The 25,450-nt window shown below is 46.2% G+C and overlaps 1 protein-coding gene across 1 annotated transcript in view; it reads left to right on the top strand.

Moving 5' to 3' along the window:
• Positions 1–25,450, top strand: part of PDGFRL (platelet derived growth factor receptor like) — a 288,958-nt gene that overhangs the window by 203,038 nt on the left and 60,470 nt on the right. Inside the window, exon 3 of the mRNA XM_069744397.1 lies at positions 6,908–7,059. Coding sequence (XP_069600498.1) covers positions 6,908–7,059 — 152 coding nt within the window. The remainder of the gene's footprint in view (positions 1–6,907; positions 7,060–25,450) is intronic.

Raw genomic sequence — 25,450 nt, 5'->3', positions numbered from 1 at the left:
GACAGGCACACTCACAGTCCCACTGTATAATGACACATACGCACAGCCCTACTGTATGACACACACACGCACAGCGCCACTGTATAATGACATACCCACACAGCCCCACTGTAAAATGACACACACATACAGCCCCACTGTATAATGACACACACACATGCACAGCCTCAATGTATAATGACATACACGCACGCAGCTCACACACACGCACGCAGCTCACACACACGCACATAGCTCACACACGCACATAGCTCACACACACATGCAGCTCACACACATGCAGCTCACATACATAAACACGCAGCATCAAACACACAAACACGCAGCTCACACGCAGCATCACACACACGCAGCATCACACATACACACGCAGCATCACAGACACACGCAGCATCACACATGCAGCTCACACACATGCAGCTCTGACACAAATGCATCACACACACGCAGCCATCACACACACACAGCTCACACACACACACAGCTCTGACACAAATTCATCACACACGCAGCCATCACACACACACACCAGATACCTCATACACACATCACACAATCTCCTCTGTGGTGAGGGGAGGCTGATGTCCATGTGCAGCTCTTCAGTTTCTCCTGCTCACAGCTCTGCACTGTCCGGCACCTCCCCCGTCTCTCCTTCTCTGCCGGGATAGCAGATAAGAGCAGGAGAAGCCGAAGCTCCGTGCACACACAGGCCGGTATGCTGACTTTTATCTTGATTGCTGCTGGCTCTCTCCCTCAGAGTGGCAGCGCCGCACAGGAGCTTGCTCCTCACATACCCCTGCAGCCTACATGTCGGCTGCTGGCGGGATGACGCCACCGCGCACTACAGGTGCGCTATGTATTGCAATCACTGCTAGTCCTCCAGCGGCCCTGTGCAGCTGCTTAGGCACCGGCCCGGGGGGCATATGCATTCCTGTCACCTGGCCCAGTCCGCCCCTGTATAGAGGTAAAATTATGTTCTCCTCATGAGCACCTATGCCTCTTTTAATGCATCCCATTATTTTATTTGCCTTTGTAGCCGCTGCCTGACACTGGCCACTGAATTTAAGTTTGTCATCCACCCATACACCCAGGTCTTTTTCATTGACGGTTTTGCCCAGAGTTTTAGAATTAAGCACATAATTATACATCTTATTACTTCTACCCAAGTGCATGACCTTACATTTATCCCCATTAAAGCTCATTTGCCATTTATCAGCCCAAGCTTCTAGTTTACATAAATCATCCTGTAATATAAAATTGTCCTCCTCTGTATTGATTACCCTGCAGAGTTTAGTGTCATCTGCAAATATTGAAATTCTACTCTGAATGCCCCCTACAAGGTCATTAATAAATATGTGGATTGATCCTCACATCTTTACTACATAGTTTTCAAATATTCTTGCAACATGGCTGCTCTGCTAGTCACCTCTAGAATCTCTGTGCCAGGTTGGCTTCCACTCTACTTCCCACGCAGCACTACCTGAAGCATCGCATCACACAACTGACTCTGAGAACTTCTGGTGCAACATCCAACGCTCTCGCAAATTGAATCCTTTACTCTGTGACCTCTTCTACAAGTCACATCCATATATCTAACATAAGTATGATCAGGAATGTAAAACGCTAACCATGTTGACTGAAGATTATATATTTTTTATATGAATTATCATTTACATTGCCTGCCACAAACCGGTGAAAAAGTGACTGGTAGTGTAGTATTCACTTTGGTCTTTTAACTTCTGGAATAATGTGTATGGCATAATTAGTCAATCATGTTTGATCATGTATCTCTTAGCTCATATGTGAGTTCTTCTCTATACTTCAGTCAATAGGTGTTCCTTGATTCGCATGTTCAGTCTGGGATCATTTACAGAGAGTATGTAATCAGGTTTTGGCTATGTAATCAGACAGAAGCATGATGTAGGGACAGAGACCCTGCTTCCAGCAACGTGTCACTTGGTTTACTAGGTGCTGCAGTTCTGATAGAACAGGTGCTCACAGTTTTTTTTGGCCCAAGGGACACTTTGTCACACTCAACTAATCCTAAGGATTGTGGAAAATTTAAAGGTGTACTTACATCACTATAACCACAGTCAGTACATGACTCCATTACTGGAGCCAAGTTTTGAGATGTTTTGAGATTATGATGAGCATTTGGAGAATTTTTGCTCAGTTTTAGTTTCAAAAACACGGAGTGAACACATCTTAACTTTCACTTAGTTTTTGGAGCATAAACTGTTCAGAAACTCTCCAAATCCTACTCATAATCTCAAAATTCCAAGTAATGCATTTTAATATGTAGCATGTCATCTGATTAGTTATGGATTGATACATGTTTATAAGATCAGAACCATCATCAGTACATGTTTACAAGATTACAATAGGCATTGGTAAATGTGATCCGAACCACTGTTAATACATGAATGCAGCACCAAAGCTACAATCAGTACATGAATACAGCAACAGATCCAACATCAGTACAAGAATACATCACCAAGCTTAATACAGCTATCAATTGCAATGTCATGTTAGTTAGACGAGATGCAATTGTATGATATGAATCTGCATCTCAAGGATTAACAATGGTAAAGGGGATGCTGGAAGTTGTTGATTGCAATCATCATAAGATTATGGACCAAACAGGAATAACAGTATTGACGAGATGTATTCAATATCACAAATAAACATTTAAATCCAGGTAGTGGTATCTTACAGGTGACATATTCTCTGATTGAAGTAGTTCCAATCCCTTTTGTCTTCATGTATTATAGACATTTTTGACATGGTGTTCTTATAAATATCATTTTAATGTCCCATGAATAAAAATATCTCCTAAGCTGTGCCCCTGAATAAATAGTTGCCCCTCACTATGTTTCTTTACAAAATATTAACCCCACACTGTCAACCTTAGGATACATGGCCTCCACACTGTCCCCCCTTAAAAATTGTAACCATCTCACTGTCCTCTCTAATGAACTATAACTGCTATGCTGTCATTCCTTATGAACTATGACCTCAACACTGACCTCCTTTATGCTGTAAGCCAGATTGTAGGTTGTTGAAGAGAGAGTTAGATGCAAAGTGAGAGGAAAGTTCTGCATGGACGTGCTGCTCAAGGAGTTTGGAAGCAAATGGGAGCAAAGATATGGGGCGATAGCTGGACATAGCGCTTGGGTTAAGCGATGGCTTTTTGAGGATAGGTGTGATTGTGGCATGTCTGACAGCAGAGAGGAAGGTACCACAAGTTAGTGAAAGGTTGAAGAGATGGGTTAGGGGTGGGATTAGTGTGGTGGTGAGGTTGGGGAGGAGGTGGGATGGGATGAGGTCAAGCACCCAAGTGGTGAGGTGTGATTTGGAGAGAAGATGAGCAAGCTCCCCTTCAGTGATTTTGGAGAGGGAAGTTATGGGGTTAGGGCATTGGTCTGGTATACAAAGGGGTTGTGGTGGTTTGACAACAAAGACTTGCCTTGTTTGGTCTATCTTATTTTTGAAGTGCGTGGCAAAGTCCTCGACAACGATTAAGGAACTCAGAGGGGGCAGTGGTGGGCGGAGGAGGGAGTTAAAAGTGTTGAACAACTGTTTGGCGTTGTGGGAAAAATAAGATACGAGGGATGTAAAATAGGCCTGTTTAGCAGAGGTGAGAGCTGATTTGAATGCGAGTGTTGCTTATTTGACTGCAGTGAAATCATCTTGCAAATGCATTTTCTTCCAACACCGTTCTGCAATTCTGGATACTTGCGGAAGCTTTTTGGTGATGTTATTGTGCCAGGGTTCTCTATTGATTTGTCGCACTCTGCTATGCATGACAGGGGAAACCAAGTCGATGGCTGATGCAAGAGTGACATTGTAGAAACTAGTGGCAGTGTCTGTGTTGTGAGGATATGGATGCTAGTGGTAGGATAGAGTCAGAGAGCGTGTGGGTGTCAATGTGTGCGAGGTTTCTGCGGGGGTGCGCATGTCGCTGGACATGGATGACAGGTGAGGAGGACAGGTGTGAGTGAGTAGATGGTGGTCAGATAGAGGGAGAGGGGAGGTTGTGAAGTTAGATAGGGAGCAGAGATGGGTGAAGACCAGGTCTAATATATGTCCGTCTGTGTGGGTGGCTTAGGAGGACCACTGAGTAAGTCCAAAAGATGAAGTAAGGGACAGGAGTTTGGAGACTGCTGACTGATGGATGTCAATCGGGATGTTGAAGTCACCCATGATTATGGTGGGAATGTCAACAGACAAAAAGTGAAGGAGCCAGGTGGAGATTTGGTCACTAAAGGCAGTGGTCGGGCCTGGAGATCAGTATATGATGGCCATTTGGAGGTTGTAGGGGGAGTAGATGCGGACAGAGTGGACTGCAAAAGAGGGCAGTATATTGAGGGTAGAGGTGGGATTGGGTTAAAGGTACAGTTGGAAGAAAGGAGAAGGCCCACTCCACCATATTTGTTGCTAGGGCGAGGAGTGTGGGTGAAGTGGAGGCCACCGTAGCATAGTGCAGCAGGGGAGGCTGTGTCAGAGGGTGTCAGCCATGTTTCGGTGATGCCCAGAAAGGAAAGATTACAAGAGGTAATGAGGTTGTGAATCACATGGAGTTTATTGCACATGGAGTGGGCATTCCATAGTGATCCATAGAGAGGGTTCAGGGGGGGTGGGCATCATGGACACGGAATTGAGGTAGGCAAGATTTTGGATGTTTATATTGGTTTTGGAGCAATAGGAGAGGGTAGAAATGGGAGGTATGAGCTGTGGGGCTCCAGGATTGGGAGATATGTCACCAGCAGTTAGGAGAAGCAGAGAGAGACAAGACAGGTGGGAGAAGGAGAGTGGGCGGCTTGCTTTGTGTTTTATTAGGAGAGACCTGAGGTTGAGGAGCAGGTCAGCGGAGGAGGTCAGGTGGGGAGGTAAGAGGGAAGGAGAGATTATTACTTGGTTAGAGTGTGCTGGGGTTTGGGGATAGCAAAGGAGAGTGAGGAGTAACAGAGCCAAAACTGTTAGAGCGTATGTCAGCATGATGAGAGTAAGTGTGGTGGAAAGGAAAAGAAATGTAGTACATTTATTAACAGTGGTTAGTTGTACCTTCTGTTCACATCTGGCTCATTTCTGGCATATTTCTCCTGTTATCCTTTTAGAGCCATCCTCTTTTCTGGCATATTTCTGCTGTTATCCTTTTAGAGCCATCCTCTTTTCTGGCATATTTCTGCTGTTATTCTTTTAGAGCCATCCATATAGAGACAGACCACGGTCTGACAGACCTGCGACTCTGAATTTATAAGAGACTAAGTGCACATGAAATAGGCCAGGTGTGATCAGGAGGGAGGGGCAGCAGGGAGACTGACCACAGTCACAGGAAGGGATTAATTAGAAGTCAGAAGCAAAAATACAAACAGGAAATATTCAGATCCAAATGGACAGATAAAGCCAACTGTGTTTTGGCATCAAGGAATTAAGGTGAGAAAACATGCAGGGGAAAAAAAACACAGTAATAGCAGTCAGCAGACATATCAGGAATAGCAGACGGATATAGGGTGAGAAGGATTAGGAAACTTGGGTGACGGTGATGGGATTGGGGTTGCAGCCAGCAGACATACCTGAGGATGAAGCAGATTGATTGTCAGATTGATAGCAACAACGAAGCATAGTAATAATAATAATAATGATGATGAAGCATCTATAGCAGGGGGTTATTTTCTGGCATATTTCTGCTGTTATCCTTTTAGAGCCATCCTTATAGAGACAGACTACTTATACACAAGTCACTGTCGTAGAAGACAGTGGGGAAGGGGGAGCAGTGGGTGACAGGAGGCAGAAGCCGGCTGCTGCTGTTAAAGCCTGTGCCCGCTGCTAAAAAGAATTGAATATTCACTGCACTTGCAGTGAACATTCATTTCTCTTATAGTGTGCGCACAGTGTCAACAGCTCGCTCATTAAGGTAATGAATATTCACCTCTCTCCACTCCCATAGGCATGGAGAGAGGTGAATATCCATTACCATAGTGAGTGGGGACATGTGATCACACGGCCGCAGGAGCTGCTGGCACCGGAACGAGATGCTGCAATGGTGCACAGGGAATGTAGGTATGATGTTGTTTTTTTATGCTTTTCTCATGGGAGCCATACATACAAGGATGGGAATAAGGAGCCACGCTGACAAGGATGGGAATAAGGAGCCATGCAGACAAGGATGGGGATAAGAAGCCATGCATACAAGGATGGGAATAACAAGCCATGCAGACAAGGATGGGGATGAGGAGCCATGCATACCAGGATGAGGATGAGGAACCATGCATACCAGAATAGGTATTAGGGGACAAGGTATGCCCTGCTTATACCCGAGTCAATAAGTTTTCCCAGTTTTTTTAGGCAAAATTAGGTGCCTTGGATACTCTGGTCGGCTTATACACGAGTATATATGGTAGTTTGCAGAAGAGAAAACATTAAAATTCCCTAATGAAGCAGAAGTTTTTCACAGAAAAAAAGGCAAATTGAAAATGTGAGTTTTATGAGCGCCAGACGTAGCAGAACTGAATTTGTCACTGAAGCTTTCTTTTGTGTATTGTGATTAGAGACTGAATTAACCTATATTAGTTCTGTTCTGTCAAAAAGGAGGTTGGGTCCAGTAATGGTCATAAAGGATCGAAATATGAGTTAGTTTATATTTGATTTCCATGTTTCTTGTATTTGCCTGAATGAACAGTGTACTGTAAAATTGGAACACATTAATTGTGACTTGCGGGTAGTCAATCACTTCTACCATCACTTTATTAGTTTTCTTGTAATATTACGTACAGTACACACCATTGTTCCATAATTTAAATTTAGTTTATCAAGAAGAAATCTCAGCAATTACGATACTGTAGCTAGAGGATGAGACAGCACACAGAAGAATTCTATTATACCATGTCCTTTGTTTCCTTTCCAGCATGAAACAACTTGACAAATACGGGCAGCTGATCCTGACGAACTCCACTGCAGCCGACACTGGAGAGTTTACTTGCTGGGCCCAGCACTGTGACAGCCGCGGCTGCAAAAAGGACGAATCCAAAACTGGCTCCACATATGTTTTTTTCACAGGTAACAAAAACCTCAGGTCAGTTTTATCACAAGGAAAGCAATAGTAATTGTCATACAGAAGACTGATTACAGATAGTGATGAAGCGAATATACTCGTTACTCGAGATTTCTCGAGCACTCTCGGATGTCCTCCGAGTATTTTTTAGTGCTCGGAGTTTTAGTTTTTTGCTCCGCAGCTGAATGATTTACATCTGTTATTAGCCAGCATAAGTACATGTGGGGATTCCCTAGCAACCAGGCAACCCCCACATGTACTTATGCTGGCTAACAGATGTAAATCATTCAGCTGCAGCGCAAAAAAATAAAACTCAAAGCACTAAAAAATACTCGGAGGACACCCAAGCGTGCTCGGGAAATCTCGAGTAACGAGTATATTCGCTCATCACTAATTACAGATAGTCAAAAAGTTAAGTTTTCTGTATTTGGCAATAATCATTGGCATAAAGTATGGAATATTTCACATATTCTCATTAAAGACTTCATTGAATCATCACACTGTGGTGTAGTCGCAGAGATATCTTGAAACTGCAGTATATGAAGAAATCATCTGCTGCTAAATGTTTCAGCAATAGCCAGTCTGAAAGGTAAAGTTTCTCCGTGTAGAGATCACCAAGTCGGCGTGAGGAGACTTATAGGCCATTACAGACAGTGCTTCTCTGGGAAATTAAATAAGCAAATATCCTCATCAGAGGGGAGGAGAACAGGAACTGTAATGCCACCTATTAGAGGATGCAATCCTGAAAGACAATATTGACTCCTTAAAGTGCCTTTCCTCATAAATATCCTGTCAGGGCCTCTCATCCAGCAAAACCAGTCCGCTGAGGAATATACCGCATATCATCTGCTCTCAGGCAATACTATATTTCCCCTGGGTTATCCAGGAGAAAGAAGTAATCTTGTTGATCAGTGGGGTCTGACTGCTGCCCTGCCAGTGATAATTCCCAGTTCTGCCAATTAGTGTGGGTCTCAGTGGTCGGACCCCCACCAATCAACAAGTTATTTCCTGTCCTCTGGATAAATAATAACTTTTTTATTCTGTAAATAACCCTTTTAATATCTACACCATAAATCTGGTGAGTCCCTTGGCATTAAGATAGAACAGGGGTGTCAAACCGCAAACCATGCGTGTTTTCAAGATTTCCTTAGCTTTGCACAAGGTGCTGTAATCATTATGTGTGTAGGTGATTAAATTATCACATGTGCAGTACAAGGAAATCCTGAAAACATGACCTGTCTGCAGCCCTTGAGGAATGCAGTTTGACACCTCGGAGATAGAAGACTACAGCCCATAAAAAATGATCTCCATGTTTAAGTGATAATTCCCATTAAATGGGTTCCATGTAGTGGCTCATGGGCATCAGGATAATTGGTAAGTGAGCTTGGCAAGGAGGTTTGGTCACTTTTACTGAGAAACAAACTTTATTGGTATTATATTCTATTTGTGTAGTTTGCAGAGGCGTAGCTAGGGGTTCAGCTCAGGATGGGGTGAAGCATGTGAATGGCCCCTAACCAGACAACCATACTTACAACTATGGTGACGCACCCTAATTGGGGTTACAGGGCAACCCCGCAGATGACCATTGTCTTACTGAAAATAAATCTCTATATAAACATATATATATACAGTGGGGCAAAAAAGTATTTAGTCAGTCAGCAATAGTGCAAGTTCCACCACTTAAAAAGATGAGAGGCGTCTGTAATTTACATCATAGGTAGACCTCAACTATGGGAGACAAACTGAGAAAAAAAAATCCAGAAAATCACATTGTCTTTTTTTTAACATTTTATTTGCATATTATGTTGGAAAATAAGTATTTGGTCAGAAACAAAATTTCATCTCAATACTTTGTAATATATCCTTTGTTGGCAATGACAGAGGTCAAACGTTTTCTGTAAGTCTTCACAAGGTTGCCACACACTGTTGTTGGTATGTTGGCCCATTCCTCCATGCAGATCTCCTCTAGAGCAGTGATGTTTTTGGCTTTTCGCTTGGCAACACGGACTTTCAACTCCCTCCAAAGGTTTTCTATAGGGTTGAGATCTGGAGACTGGCTAGGCCACTCCAGGACCTTGAAATGCTTCTTACGAAGCCACTCCTTCGTTGCCCTGGCGGTGTGCTTTGGATCATTATCATGTTGAAATACCCAGCCACGTTTCATCTTCAATGCCCTTGCTGATGGAAGGAGGTTTGCACTCAAAATCTCACGATACATGGCCCCATTCATTCTTTCATGTACCCGGATCAGTCGTCCTGGCCCCTTTGCAGAGAAACAGCCCCAAAGCATGATGTTTCCACCACCATGCTTTACAGTAGGTATGGTGTTTGATGGATGCAACTCAGTATTCTTTTTCCTCCAAACACGACAAGTTGTGTTTCTACCAAACACTTCCAGTTTGGTTTCATCAGACCATAGGACATTCTCCCAAAACTCCTTTGGATCATCCAAATGCTCTCTAGCAAACTTCAGATGGGCCCGGACATGTACTGGCTTAAGCAGTGGGACACGTCTGGCACTGCAGGATCTGCGTCCATGGTGGCGTAGTGTGTTACTTATGGTAGGCCTTGTTACATTGGTCCCAGCTCTCTGCAGTTCATTCACTAGGTCCCCCCGCGTGGTTCTGGGATTTTTGCTCACCGTTCTTGTGATCATTCTGACCCCACGGGGTGGGATTTTGCGTGGAGCCCCAGATCAAGGGAGATTATCAGTGGTCTTGTATGTCTTCCATTTTCTAATTATTGCTCCCACTGTTGATTTCTTCACTCCAAGCTGGTTGGCTATTGCAGATTCAGTCTTCCCAGCCTGGTGCAGGGCTACAATTTTGTTTCTGGTGTCCTTTGACAGCTCTTTGGTCTTCACCATAGTGGAGTTTGGAGTCAGACTGTTTGAGGGTGTGCACAGGTGTCTTTTTATACTGATAACAAGTTTAAACAGGTGCCTTTACTACAGGTAATGAGTGGAGGAAAGAGGAGACTCTTAAAGAAGAAGTTACAGGTCTGTGAGAGCCAGAAATCTTGATTGTTTGTTTCTGACCAAATACTTATTTTCCACCATAATATGCAAAAAAATGATAAAAAAACAGACAATGTGATTTTCTTGATTTTTTTTTCTCAGTTTGTCTCCCATAGTTGAGGTCTACCTATGATGTAAATTACAGACGCCTCTCATCTTTTTAAGTGGTGGAACTTGCACTATTGCTGACTGACTAAATACTTTTTTGCCCCACTGTATATATATATATATATATATATATATATATACCCCTACTCTTCTCCATCTACACCTTCGACCTGGGACAGCTCATAGAATCCCACGGTTTACAATATCATCTCTACGCTGATGACACGCAGATCTACCTATCTGGACCCGACCTCACTTCCTTACTGACCAAAATTCCGCAATGTCTGTCTGCTATTTCATCCTTCTTTTCCGCTCGTTTTCTAAAACTGAACATGGACAAAACAGAATTTATCATCTTTCCCCCACCTCACTCTACCCTTCCACCCGACCTATCCATCAATGTAATGGCTGCTCACTTTCCCCGGTCCCGCACGCTCGGTGCCTCGGGGTGATCCTTGACTCTACCCTCTCTTTCAAGCCACATATCCAAGCCCTTGCCTCCTCTTGCCAATTCCAACTCAAAAACATTTCCCGGATCCGTACATTCTTTGACCATAAAACCACAAAAACACTAGTACATGCCCTTATCATCTCCCGCCTTGACTACTACAACCTCCTACTCTCTGGCCTCCCTTCTAGCACTCTGGCACCACTCCAATCCATCCTAAACTCTGCTGCCCGACTAATCCACCTGTCTCCCCGTTATTCCCCAGCCTCTCCTCTCTGCCAGGCCCTTCACTGGCTTCCTATTGCCCAGAGGCTACAGTTCAAAACACTAACAATGACATACAAAGCCATTCACAATCTGACTCCTCCATACATCTGTGACATGGTCTCCCGCTACCTACCTACACGCAACCTTCGATCATCTCATGATCTCCTACTCTACTCCTCTCTCATTTCTTCCTCCCACAACCGCATCCAAGACTTCTCCCGTGCTTCCCCCATACTCTGGAACTCTCTACCCCAACACATCAGGCTCTCACCTACCACGGAAACCTTCAAAAGGAACCTGAAGACCCACCTCTTCCGACAAGCCTACAACCTGCAGTGATCCCCAGTCTACTGAAGCGCCACATGACCAGCTCTACCCTCACCTAGTGTATCCTCACCCATCCCCTGTAGACTGTGAGCCCTCGCGGGCAGGGTCCTCTCTCCTCCTGTACTTGTGTGTGCCTGGTTTTACTCATGTTTATTGTACTTGTCTATATTTGCCCCATTCACATGTAAAGCGCCATGGAATAAATGGCGCTTTATAAATAAATAATAATAATAATAATAATAATAATAATAATAATAATAAAGACCAACACCGATATTAACACCATACGGAGACCAAATAGTGGTAGATACCAGTCCTACTGAACATATAAGTGATTACAGAACAGTTATAGATAGTACAGCTGACGTTCATTCTGATGGAGTTGTTCACTTTAACATCTGGCCCAGACCGCCATGACAACTTCTTCCAGCCACGACTCATCTGCAATGTTTACAACAAAAACACATCCGACTCAAATTTCCAGCACTTTACGCTGTTGCTGTATGTGTCCCTATTATTGGACTTGCTGTGTGGTGTAATAGTATGCAGGTACTGATTATGTGACCACGGAACAGACAGACCAACAGTTGAGGGGTTTAATAACAGGAATCAGGTTCTCCTCGTAGGGAGGAAGCAATGGAAAATAACTAGCAATAAAACAGTGCAAAAATATGGGAGTCAAACAGTGTAACAGAAGTAAGCAAGATTTCTTGAGAAAAGAACACTTATCAGTCTGATGAGGACTTGCTTGAAGGGTCGCCTTCTCCAACGTAAATAGTTAAGTAAATAAGGCAGCACACTGCAGCGCTAGAACATACAAACTTGAAAAACGAAATTTGAACTGCATTACTGCACTAGAAATATGAAAAATGAGAGCTTTTAGCGCATAAAAATGGCCAATTTTATGTGTACCTGGTAGCCCCGTTACGGCATTTCTCTTATACCAGGTCCTAAACTTGCCTTACCTCGCTGAGAATAAACGTCTCCATCTGAATGGGTACATGGCACTGGTCGTCCCTCTGTTGTCCGTGGGCTGAGTAGTCTCTAGGAGCCTGCTGCCTGGGGTTTCGGGAGTTAACGTGGTATGCACAGGCTCTGATTCTTTAGCTTTTACAGCAAAGCCAGGAATCAGGGGCTCTGCACTGTTAAGTCTCTGTACCAGGAATCAGGGGCTCTGCGCTGTTAAGTCTCTGTACCAGGAATCAGGGGCTCTGCGCTGTTAAGTCTCTGTACCAGGAATCACAGTCTCTGTACTGATACCGCGGGGACCAGGGGTCGAAGTCTTTGCACGGGCCAATGTCTCTACACAGGTCTCAAAGCGCCCCTTTCCAGTCACAGCAGAGACCACTTTCAAGTACTCACAAGATGCAGTCTTTCTGGGCAGTCTCCCTGTATTTGTCCTCAGACCGGGAGCTCTCTCTCTCCCGGAGTGCAGCTGCACCCTGCTCTGACCACTGCTCACGCTGCTCTGTCCCTTGCGCCCGTGCCTTTCCCGCTCTCTGCCCGCTTCCTTCCTGTCCCAGTCTCTAAGTCTGCCCCCAAGGGAACCTGTAGCACAGCTCGATAGTTCCAGGCACAGTGCCGAGAAGGTAACCGCCCCCAGACTCTTCTGGTGTTTCACCTCCTTACATTCCCCCCTCTTTCTGCTTGCCATTCCACGGGTGAGATTTTCAGGAGTTCCTGTTGGCAATCTTCCAGTCCTTGGACAATCTGCTGCCAGATGAACTCGTCCTGATTGTAGCGAACAGGGGGTACACCAGCCGTTGAACGTTCAGAGCGTCTCAATTCAGCAGGGGCGGTGGTGTCAACTGCTGTTGGAGGAGTCGAGGCTTCCTCCGATACGTTGGTAGTTTCAGGCACCAGCCCTGTTCCTGGGTTCCCTGGGAGAGATTGGGAGTCTTCCTCATCTTCCACATCCACGTTGATGACTGGCGCAGCCGGTGGGGGCACTGGAGCCAATTGGACTGATTCAGGATCTCGAGACAAATATGGATGCAACATATTCCTGTGCAGTGTGCCGGTGGGAGTCCCCTCTTCCGTTTCTGGCTGGACCTCATAAACGGGACCCCCATTGCCAAGCCGCCGCTTCACTCGGCACGGCATTTTCTCCCACTGGGACTCTAGTTTGTTGTGTGGGCACTTTTCCCTCACTAAGACTCGGTCTCCAGGCCGCAGGGCAGTCCCCTTTTGAGGAGCTACCTGGGGATGCTCCAATTCTTGCAGCCGGTTCTGCACTAGACGTTGAATTGTCAGCAGCCGACGACGATGTTCTTGAACCCAGGAGTACACCCCCGTCCGTGGGTAGTCCTCCTCGGGTTCCAGCGCCAGCTCTGCCAGCCCCTTCCCGGGTCGGCCAAAGAACAAAGAGTAGGGGGTGAATCCGGTAGTGCTGTGTTTCCGATTGTTATACGCTCACACAAATTCATGGACGGACTCAGTCCACTTCGCCTTCTGGTCCTCTTCCAGGGTCCTCAGCATTTGAATCAGAGTGTGGTTAAATCTTTCACAAGCCCCATTCCCCTGTGGATGATAAGGGGTGGTCCGGGACTTATCGAGTTTGTACAGCTGGTGCAGCTCCTCCATCACTCTTCCGAGGAAGCAGGCCCCTTGATCAGAATGGATGCGCTTGGGACACCCGTACACCTGTATGAAGTGTTTGCAGATTGCGTGAGCACTGCAGCATACTCGGCAGTCTGGTCCCGCGTGGGCGTCAGTATGGCAAATTTAGTAAAGTGGTCTATCATCACTAAACAATGCTCATAGCCTTGTTGTGCTGGTCCAATTGTCAAGTAATCTATTGCCAGTAGGTCCATGGGGCCAGAAGACCTCACCGTCTCTGTGGGAGCTCGTTGTTCTGGTGGTTTGACCAGCTCACAACTTCTGCATTGCTGACATACTTTCTTCACAATGTTCCTTAAGTGGGGATGATAAAATAGGCGCTGTAACCACTGGAAAGTTTTTTCTGGTCCAAAGTGTGCTCCTTTCTCATGTGCTTTCTTAACCACCTGGTCAATCAAGGACGAGGGAATCACCGTCTGCCATACAAGACTGTGTTCTGTTTGCAGGAATACGGGCCTCTCCCACTGGCGTAGCATCTTCAGTACGTCAGGTGACATGGACCTCCTCTCGTGCCAATTGGGCATTTGTTCAGACACGACCCACCTTCTCAACTGAGCTAGGTCCGGATCCTCCTGCTGCACTCGGACCCACTCATCGCGGGGCTGCTCCAGAAAATTCACACAGGCCTCTTCCTGTTCAATTTCCCGTGCCGCTGCCACCGTCCTGGCAGTCTCTCCTGTTATGACCTGGTGGTGAGGACAATAATGGACCTGGTGGTTAAGAGCACACGGAATGACCTGATAGTTACTAATAATACAGGACAAGCTCTGAGACGTGGGAACTCTGCTGACCGCAATCCCTAATCCTATCACACACACTAGAAATAGCCGTGGAGCGCTCCTGACGCTCCCTAGGTGCCTCGTCACAGCCTAAGGAACTAGCTAGCCCTAACGATAGAAAAATAAAGCCTACCTTGCCTCAGAGAAATTCCCCAAAGGAACAGGCAGCCCCCCACATATAATGACTGTGAGTAAAGATGAAAATTACAAACACAGAGATGAAATAGATTAAGCAAAGTGAGGCCCGACTTACTGAACAGACAGAGGATAGGAAAGGTAACTTTGCGGTCAGCACAAAAAACTACAAAAAGACCTCGCAGAGGGCGCAAAAAGACCCTCCGCACCGACTCACGGTGCGGAGGCGCTCCCTCTGCGTCCCAGAGCTTCCAGCAAGCAAGACAAAAATCAAAATAGCAAGCTGGACAGAAAATAGCAAACAGAGAAAAACAAGCAGGAACTTAGCTTCTGCTGGGAAGACAGGTCACAAGAACGATCCAGGAGCGAACTAGACCAATACTGGAACATTGACAGGTGGCATGGAGCAATGATCTAGGTGGAGTTAAATAGAGCAGCCAGCTAACGAATTAACCACGTCACCTGTGGAAGGAACCTCAGAAGCCGCCGCCCCACTCACAACCACCAGAGGAAGCCCATGGACAGAACCAGGCGAAGTACCATTCATGACCACAGGAGGGAGCTTAACAACAGAATTCACAACACTCTCCAAAACCTGGAACCTCCACATCTTCCAGTTCTTCATCCTGGCTGGGTGCTGGTTTACAATAGTTTACTCGGGAGAGGGCATCCGCATGAACATTCTCAGATCCTCTTTTATACGAAATTCTGTATTGGAACTTGGCCATTCAGGCTACCCAACGTTGTTCTAGGTCACCTAACTTGGCATTCTCGAGATGGGCCAACGGATTGTTATCGGTGCGTACATGAACTTCTGAGCCAGCCAGATATTCCGCGAACTTCTCAGTCATTGCCCACACCAGCGCCAACAACTCCAGCTTAAATGAATTGTAGTTTTCAGGATTCCTTTCCGAGTCATGCAAAGACCGACTGGCATATGCAATGACGTGCTCTTTCCCGTCCTGCATCTGCGATAGTACGGCCCCGAGGCCATGCAGGCTCCCATCAGTGTGCAAGATGAATGGTTGTGTGAAGTCAGCGTAGGCCAGCACAGGGGCCTCCGTCAAAGCCTTCTTCAAAGCCAAGAATGCCTCCTCCTGACACTTCCCCCACTGTATGTTCCTGTTTTTGGCGCAAGAGGGCACTCCCCTCAACAAGTCCTGGAGTGGATTAGCGAGGCGGGTAAAGTCTTTTACCAAGCGTCTGAAGGATCCTGTGAGTCCCAAAAATGCACGCACATCTTTCACAGTTTTAGGAGTTGGCCACTCTTGTACTGCAGCAATCTTCTCCTGGGAAGGCCTCACCCCCTCAGCGGACACAACGTGTCCCAAGTATTCAATCTCGGTACGGAAGAGGTGACATTTCTGGGGTTTCACTTTCAAGCCATTCTTCTGTAGCTGACTCAGAACTTTCTCTAGTCTCTGCAGATGCTCCTCAAAGGTGGGGGCAAAGACGATGATATCATCCAAGTAGATCAAAGTGGCTTCAAAGTTCAGGTCTCCCAGACATCTCTCCATGAGTCGCTGAAATGTTCCTGGGGCATTTGCTAGGCCGAAGGGCATCCGGTCGAACTCATACAGTCCCATTGGAAGGATGAAAGCCGTCTTGGCTCGGTCTTGCTCAGACATGGGCACCTGCCAGTAGCCGCTTGCCAAGTCTAACATGGAGAAATATCTGGCATTCCCTAGTGTCGTCAGGGACTCCTCTATCCTGAGCAGTGGGTACGAGTCCCGCACTGTGCAAGCGTTGAGACGGCGATAGTCCACACAGAACCGCAAGGACCCGTCTTTCTTTCTCACCAAGACTCTAGGGGCAGTCCACGGGCTCTGACTCTAGCGTATAACTCCCTTCTCCAGCATGTGTGACAGCATTCCCTTCACCTCCTGGTACATCTGTGGGGGTATTTGGCGGTACCGTTCCCGGATTGGTGCCGCATCCCCGGTGGGTATCTCGTGGGTGATGGCCGTGGTACGTCCAAAGTCATCTTCATCTTTGGCGAACGCATCCTGAAATTTCCCCAATATGGCTTCCACCTGAGGTACCTGCTGCGGAGTAAGTTCTGAGAGCTCTGCCCTCATGCGTTCCAGTATCTGGCACCCTTCTTGCAGTAATCTGGGGTCCGGAGCTGCTTCCGCTTTGACGGTCACCAGCCACGGATCTTCTGGCCTTGCTGTCAGCTGTACCGCCTCAGTGGGGACCAACTCATTGGGGAGGCCCAGGACTTGAGTGACTTCGCTTCTAGGGGGCAAAGTTGTATCTGTCTCTCCCAAATTTATGCAGCGCACAAGGACAGTTCCATCCTGCACGGTAGCCAGGGACCGTGCGACCAATATTCCTGACGGCAGCTGGTCGCCTCTGCTGGGCTCAATTTGGATTTCGACCCCTTCCAGCGGGATACCGGCTTGTATAGGCAGGGGAAGCACCATCTGCCTAGGGGGCAACACTCGATTGACTGAGGCAGTGGTGACGACTTTGCTGAGTGCCTTTCCGTCGCTGTATGCTTCCCGGACCTGGGGGGTTTGGTCGCTCCATTGTTGCAGGAACTGTTCCGGGGACTCGTTGAAAACAAGGCTTCCGAGGTCTTTTAACACATTCATGCCCAGGGTCACGGTATGGTCTTTAGCTACCTCTCCATCCACCAGTACCACTCCTCTTCTCCCGAGGTCTTTTCCGCAGACCTCTATGTTCATCCATACCACCCCTGCAACCGGGATGGGCAAGTGATTGGCCACCATAAGTTTGATTACAGGGCCCCATTCGGGCCGTAGCGCCTCTGTGAAGTGACGGCGGAAACATCTCTCAGGCATGGTGGTCACTTGTGAGCCGGTGTCTATCAAGCACCGCACTGCTTTTCCATTGATTTCTGCCCAGACCAGGGGGCACGTGGAAACAAGGCTGTGGGGACTTTTACTACTCCTCCTCTGTTCTTCACGCTCTGAGCGGTGCCCCTCAAGCTCAGAGCCACCTAGTTTAAAGGAGGGTGCGGGGATGGTCGGCTCCGCTGGGGACACCACCGAGCAATGTGGCCGGATTCTCCACAAGTGTAGCATGTAAGAGGGCTTCTCCGCCTGGTAGTTTCACCCTCCCTTCGGGAGGCAGCTTCTCTGTCTCGCACCAGAGGGCCGGGCCCTTCTGCCAGAGTTCTTCTGGAGGTCGCCATTTCTTCACGGACCTGTCTAATCTCCATTCTCAGGTCCTCCACCCACTGGGGGATATTGCCTGTGGTGGTGGTTACCTCCCCGCTCTGCACCCTTCCCACCAGCCCCGTCACTCCCTGTTCTTGTTCTCGCACACGCGCCTCACTGCCAACCTCAGAGAAAGTAATCTCTGGCTTTACTCGCATGCGCTCTCGCAGTGCCTGTTTCATCATTGTGTCACGCAGTCCCGTCACCAGCTGATCTCTGAGCACCACATCAACTGACCCAACCTCTACACCGTCCTTTCATCTGATAGCAGTGTGAAGCTCTTGTAGGGCATTCATGAATTGGGTCACGGTCTCCCCCTCCCGTTGTACCCGGTGAAACAGTCGCATGCAAAGTTCCCCTACGTCAGTGGGGTCCCCGCGCATCTCCTCAAGTATGCGCAGCACTTTGTCCAGGGTATCTCTCTCCCGGGGGGACCTGCGCATGACAGATTCCTGCGCCTCCCCCTCCAGGGCCATCAATGCAATTTCTGCCTCCAGGGCTGGTGTCATGGGATGCATCCACATCATTCCCCGGATATGCTCTGTCCAACTCCATGGCATTACATTGTTCCCAGTGAATCTTGGCAAATTATTCAACATAGCTCCCAGGGAAATGCTAGACCTGGGAACTTCCCCATCTGCTTGGACTGCCCTGTCCGCGCTACCGTGTGACATCCTGCCGACTACGCCAAATGTAATAGTATGCAGGTACTGAGTATGTCACCATGGAACAGACAGACCAACAGTTGAGGGGATGAAGAACAGGAATCAGGTTCTCCTCGCAGGGAGGAAGCAATGGAAAATAACTAGCAATAAAACAGTGCAAAAATATGGGAGTCAAACAGTGTAACAGAAGTAAGCAAGATTTCTTGTGAAAAGAACACTTATCAGTCTGATGAGGACTTGCTTGAAGGGTCGCCTTCTCCAACGTAAATAGTTAAGTAAATAAGGCAGCACACTGCAGCGCTAGAACATACAAACTTGAAAAACGAAATTTGAACTGCATTACTGCACTAGAAATATGAAAAATGAGAGCTTTTAGCGCATAAAAATGGCCAATTTTATGTGTACCTGGTAGCCCCGTTACGGCATCTCTCTTATACCAGGTCCTAAACTTGCCTTACCTCGCTGAGAATAAACGTCTCCATCTGAATGGGTACATGTGAAAACCTCTTACTAGACTAAAATTCTCTTTCTCTGCGGAGGGGTATTGGACCTGCTGTAATTAAAACACCTGAAGCTAGGAGGCGGAGTGCACGATCAGAAGGCTAAAGAATACATTTCAAAAACCTGACCAGCACATCTAAACATAGACTCAGTGTGAACAGGTGCTGAACCTAGAGTCGCCAACTCGTATATAGTTAAGTAAATAAGGCAGCACACTGCAGCGCTAGAACATACAAACTTGAAAAACGAAATTTGAACTGCATTACTGCACTAGAAATATGAAAAATGAGAGCTTTTAGCGCATAAAAATGGCCAATTTTATGTGTACCTGGTAGCCCCGTTACGGCATCTCTCTTATACCAGGTCCTAAACTTGCCTTACCTCGCTGAGAATAAACGTCTCCATCTGAATGGGTACATGTGAAAACCTCTTACTAGACTAAAATTCTCTCTCTCTGTGGAGGGGTATTGGACCTGCTGTAATTAAAACACCTGAAGCTAGGAGGCGGAGCGCACGATCAGAAGGCTAAAGAATACATTTCAAAAACCTGACCGGCACATCCAAACATAGACTCAGTGTGAACAGGTGCTGAACCTAGAGTCGCCAACTCGTATATAGTTAAGTAAATAAGGCAGCACACTGCAGCGCTAGAACATACAAACTTGAAAAACGAAATTTGAACTGCATTACTGCACTAGAAATATGAAAAATGAGAGCTTTTAGCGCATACAAATGGCCAATTTTATGTGTACCTGGTAGCCCCGTTACGGCATCTCTCTTATACCAGGTCCTAAACTTGCCTTACCTCGCTGAGAATAAACGTCTCCATCTGAATGGGTACATGTGAAAACCTCTTACTAGACTAAAATTCTCTCTCTCTGTGGAGGGGTATTGGACCTGCTGTTATTAAAACACCTGAAGCTAGGAGGCGGAGTGCACGATCAGAAGGCTAAAGAATACATTTCAAAAACCTGACCGGCACATCCAAACATAGACTCAGTGTGAACAGGTGCTGAACCTAGAGTCGCCAACTCGTATATAGTTAAGTAAATAAGGCAGCACACTGCAGCGCTAGAACATACAAACTTGAAAAACGAAATTTGAACTGCATTACTGCACTAGAAATATGAAAAATGAGAGCTTTTAGCGCATAAAAATGGCCAATTTTATGTGTACCTGGTAGCCCCTTTACGGCATCTCTCTTATACCAGGTCCTAAACTTGCCTTACCTCGCTGAGAATAAACGTCTCCATCTGAATGGGTACATGTGAAAACCTCTTACTAGACTAAAATTCTCTCTCTCTGTGGAGGGGTATTGGACCTGCTGTAATTAAAACACCTGAAGCTAGGAGGCGGAGTGCACGATCAGAAGGCTAAAGAATACATTTCAATAAACGTCTCCATCTGAATGGGTACATTTTTCATATTTCTAGTGCAGTAATGCAGTTCAAATTTAGTTTTTCAAGTTTGTATGTTCTAGCGCTGCAGTGTGCTGCCTTATTTACTTAACTATATACGAGTTGGCGACTCTAGGTTCAGCACCTGTTCACACTGAGTCTATGTTTGGATGTGCCGGTCAGGTTTTTGAAATGTCTTCTCCAACGTAGGCACCGAGAAATAGCGGCACTGGTCGTCCCTCTGTTGTCCGTGGACTGAGTAGTCCCTAGGAGCCTGCTGCCTGGGGTTTTGGGAGTTAATGTGGTATGCACAGGCTCTGAGTCTTTAGCTTTTACAGAATAGCCAGGAATCAGAGGCTCTGCACTGTTAAGTCTCTGTACCAGGAATCACAGTCTCTGTACTGATACCGCGGGGACCAGGGGGTCGAAGTCTCTGCATGGGCCAAAGTCTCTACACCGGTCTCAAAGCGCTCCTCTCCAGTCACAGCAGAGACCACTTTCAAGTACTCACAAGATGCAGTCTTTCTGGACTGTCTACCTGTATTTGTCCTCAGACCGGGAGCTCTCTCTCTCCCGGAGTGCAGCTGCACCGTGCTCTGACCACTGCTCATGCTGCTCTGTCCCTTGCGCCCGTGCCTTTCCCGCTCTCTGCCCGCTTCCTTCCTGTCCCAGTCTTTAAGTCTACCCCAAGGGGAACCCGCAGCACAGCTCAATGGTTCCAGGCACAGAGCCGAGAAGGTAACCGCCCCCAGACTCTTCTGGTGTTTCACCTCCTTACAGTGGCACAAAAGCAATGCTCCTCTTAGTGTCCCACATAATAATGATCACCACTGTGCCTCTTACAAAGCGAAATGCCCTCTAGATTGTAAAATTGAAAATTGCCATTTAGAAAATATTAATGCCCCATTCAAATGCTTTAGAATATTATGCCCACATTTTTCCCCCTAGAAAGTAACCTTTGACAGTTACAATACCTTGAGTGCCTCTAGAAAAATAAGTGCCCACTTAACATTTAATAATGTGCCCTGAGTCCCCCCATACACAGCTCTCCCATATAAAGTATTAAGGACCTACGGTTCCCATATACACAGCATGATGCCCTAGAGCGACCCAATACAATGTATAGAGTGCCCATAGCTCCTCTATACACAGTATGATAAGCCTACAGCTCAATCATACAATTTTATGACCCCTTAACTCCCCTATACACAATATGATGCCCTTAGAGCTTCCATATACAAAGTGTGATGGGCCCACGCCTCCCCTATACACAGTATTATGGGACCACACCTTCCCTATACACAGTATAATGCCTCACTGCTCCCCTATACACAGTATGATGCCCCACAGCTCCCATATATACAGTGTGATGTGAGTCCAACTTCACTGTACAACAGTATAATGGGCCCAAAGCTCCCCTATGCACAGTATGATGGGCCCACAGCTTCACAATGCACAGTACAATGGGCTCACAGTTCCTTTATGCATAGTATGATTGGCCCATAGCTCCACTATACACAGTATAATGGTCTCACAGTCGTCCTTATGCAGAATAATTGCCCCCAAATTATATAATGGTCCTCACAGTAGCCCCGCACTTTATAATGGCCCTCACACTGTATAATGACCGAAGCAGTAGCCCCCATACCGCATGAGGGCCTCCACAGTAGCCCCCACACTCTGCAATTGACCCCTTACTGTATACTGTATGTTGGCCCCCACAGTAGCTCCCACACTGTATAATGGCCCTCCACCGTATAAAAGCCCCACAGTAGCCTACACACTGTATAATGGCGTCTACAGTAGCCTCACATTACATAATGTCCCCCAGATTAGCCCCACACTGTATAATGGCCCCCACAGTAGTCCCCACACCATATAATAGCCCCCACACTGAATGAGGGCCCACATAGTGCCTCACAATGACCCTCATATTGTATGAAGACCACCACAGTAGCCCCCAAGCTGAATGAGAATCATCCATACTTTATGATGCCCCCACACTGTATGGGGGTTTGCTACACTTTATCACTAAGGGCCTCTGGGCGCCGCCTCCTCTTCCTTCATTAGCGTCCCCGGCGCCTGCGCTGTAAGTTCGAAGGGCAGCGCAACTGCGTGTGCCCGAAAAAAAAACTTACAGCGCAGGCGCCAGGGAGGCTAATGAAGGAAGAGGAGGCGGCGCCCGGCGTGCAGAGGCCTTGAGTGACGGCTGGGAGGCCTTTCTGTCCGGGGGAAAAGACATGCCCCTGGGTCTATTTCAAGGTATCAGGGACAAATTATAAAAGCGATTATTGCAGCGTTTGCAAGGACCAGAACTAAAAGAGCCACCTTGACAGAATGCAGTATTAGTGCTGCACAAGATGGCTCTTTTAGTTAAAAACGCCTGGGGGAGGTGACATGTTCGCTTTGAGAGACCACAGTAGAGGCTTAAGCTTCCGACTTGGTCCTCTGTGGCGCTCTCTATACCTTTGTTGAAGCACAAGCACAACATATATACACGTGGTCAAAATTGTTGGTACCCCTCGTTTAATGACAGAAAAACCCACAATGGTCACAGAAATAACTTGAATCTGACACAAGTAATAATAAATAAAAGATCTATGAAAATGAACAAATGAAAGTCAGACATTGCTTTTCAACCATACTTCCACAGGCTTGAAAGTTTTTGATCTTTGATCTTAGAATGATGTCACTGTTGTGCCATTAATAAAATATGTCATATCAAATGTGACTAAATACGTCATATTATGTTAGAGAGATTGTCACGTCACTGTAAAATTACAGTAAAATGATCAATGCATCAACAAACTGAATTTGGTATAACCTTTTAATAGAAACATGTGGTCAAAATTGTTGGTACACCTCGTTTAATGACAGAAAAACCCACAATGGTCACAGAAATGACTTGAGTCTGACAAAACTAATAAATTAACTATGAAAATGAACACATGAAAGTCAGACATTGCTTTTCAGCCATGCTTCCACAGAATAAAAAAATAAAATAAAACTCATGAAATAGGCCTGGACAGAAATGATGGTACCCATGAAAATAATGTGACAAACGGTAAATGTTAAATCAAATGTTAAATTAGCATCACAGGTGTCTACAATCTTGGAATCAGTGAGTGGGCCTGTATATAGGGCTACAGATACTCACTGTGCTGTTTGGTGACATGCTGTGTATCACACTCAACATGGACCAGAGGAAAAAAAAAGGAAAGAGTTGTCTCAGGAGATTAGAAAGAAAATTATAGACAGACGTGAAAGGTAAAAGTTATAAGACCATCTGCAAGCAGTTTGATGTCCCCGTGACTACAGTTGCACATATTATTCAGAAATTTAAGATCCATGGGACTGTAGCCAACCTCCCTGGATGTGGCCGCAGGAGGAAAACTGATGACAAATCTCAGAGATGGATAATTTGAATGGTATCAAAAGAGCCCAGAAAAACTTCTACTGTAAACAAATTAAAGGTGAACTTCAAGCTCAAGGAACATAAGTGTCAGATCGCAGCATCCGTTGTTGTATGAGCCAGAGTGGACTTCATGGGAGTCGACCAAGGAGAACACCATTGTTGAAAAAAATCATAAAAAAGACAAACTGGAATTTGCCAAACTACATGTTGACATGCCACAAAGCTTCTGGGAGAATGTCCTATGGACAGATGAGACACAAATGGAAGTTTTTGGCAAGGAACATCAGCTCTATGTTCACAGATGGAAAAATAAAGCATATGAAGAAAAGAACACTGTCCCTACTGTGAAACATGGAGAAGGCTCTGTTATGTTTTGGAGCTGCTTTGATGCATCTGGCACAGATCTAGAATCTGTGCAGGGTACAATGAAATCTCAAGACTATCAAGATATTCTAGAGAGAAATGTGCTGCCCAGTGTCAGAAAGCTTGGTCTCAGTCGCAGGTTATGGGCCTTGCAACAGGATAATGACTCAAAACACACAGCTAAAAACACCCAAGAATGGCTAAGAGAAAAACATTGCACTATTCTGAAGTGGCCTTCTATGAGCCCTGATCTAAATCCTATTGAGCATCTTTGGAAAGAGGTGAAACTTGCCGTCTGGAAAAGGCAACCTTCAAACTCGAGATGACTGTAGCAGTTTGATCTTGAGGAGTGGGCCACAATACCTGTGGAGAAGTGCAGAAGTCTCATTGACAGTTACAGGAATCGTCTGATTGCAGTGATTGCCTCAAACGGTTGTGCAACAAAATATTAAGTTAAGGATACCATAATTTCTGTGCAAGCCTATTTCATGAATCTTATTTTTCTTTAAATTCTGTGGAAGCATGGTTGAAAAGCAATGTCTGACTTTCATTTGTTCATTTTCATAGATTTTTATTTATTATTACTTTTGTCAGATTCAAGTTATTTCTGTGACCATTGTAGGTTTTTCTGTCATTAAACAAGGGGTACCAACAATTTTGACCATGTGTGTATGACAAGTGCTGCTCACTCCCACTTGCTAACTAGCTATAAAATAGACTCTCTCTGCATACATTTTACATCTACTTCTGGGAAACAGGAACCTTTCATTCTCTCTGTCGCACTTCACTCTTCTATAGCACGTTTGCCCTCGTGGTGTTAATCCCATGCTGTGCTAACCCAGCCCTGTCCACATCAACGTAGTGAATATTAAATAAAGGACACTGTGCAATCCATGCTGCTATTGAGCTGCACCTTGCACCTCCTCATCACTATCAAGAGCTTCCAGTTTGGCATAACTGGCACCCACCGCATATGGAGCATGCTTAGCTCCTGTCACACTCACGCCCTGACTGGTGGGCGTGAGCCACGGGGATTGTGGCCCCACTGTGCCACAAACCAGACTACCCTGGAAGGGGCGTGACTAGGACAGCTGCCTTGGTTTTCACTGGAGCCTCTGATGGTGAGGTCAGGCTTGTGCAGCAGGCGGCTGCCAGGTGCCACTCCAGGGTG

Source organism: Ranitomeya imitator, chromosome 1 (assembly GCF_032444005.1).
Source record: "Ranitomeya imitator isolate aRanImi1 chromosome 1, aRanImi1.pri, whole genome shotgun sequence".
In the NCBI taxonomy this organism is placed as follows: Eukaryota; Metazoa; Chordata; class Amphibia; order Anura; family Dendrobatidae; genus Ranitomeya; species Ranitomeya imitator.
Note: the sequence above shows the minus strand (reverse complement) of the source record. Positions and strands in the feature narration are given on the sequence as shown.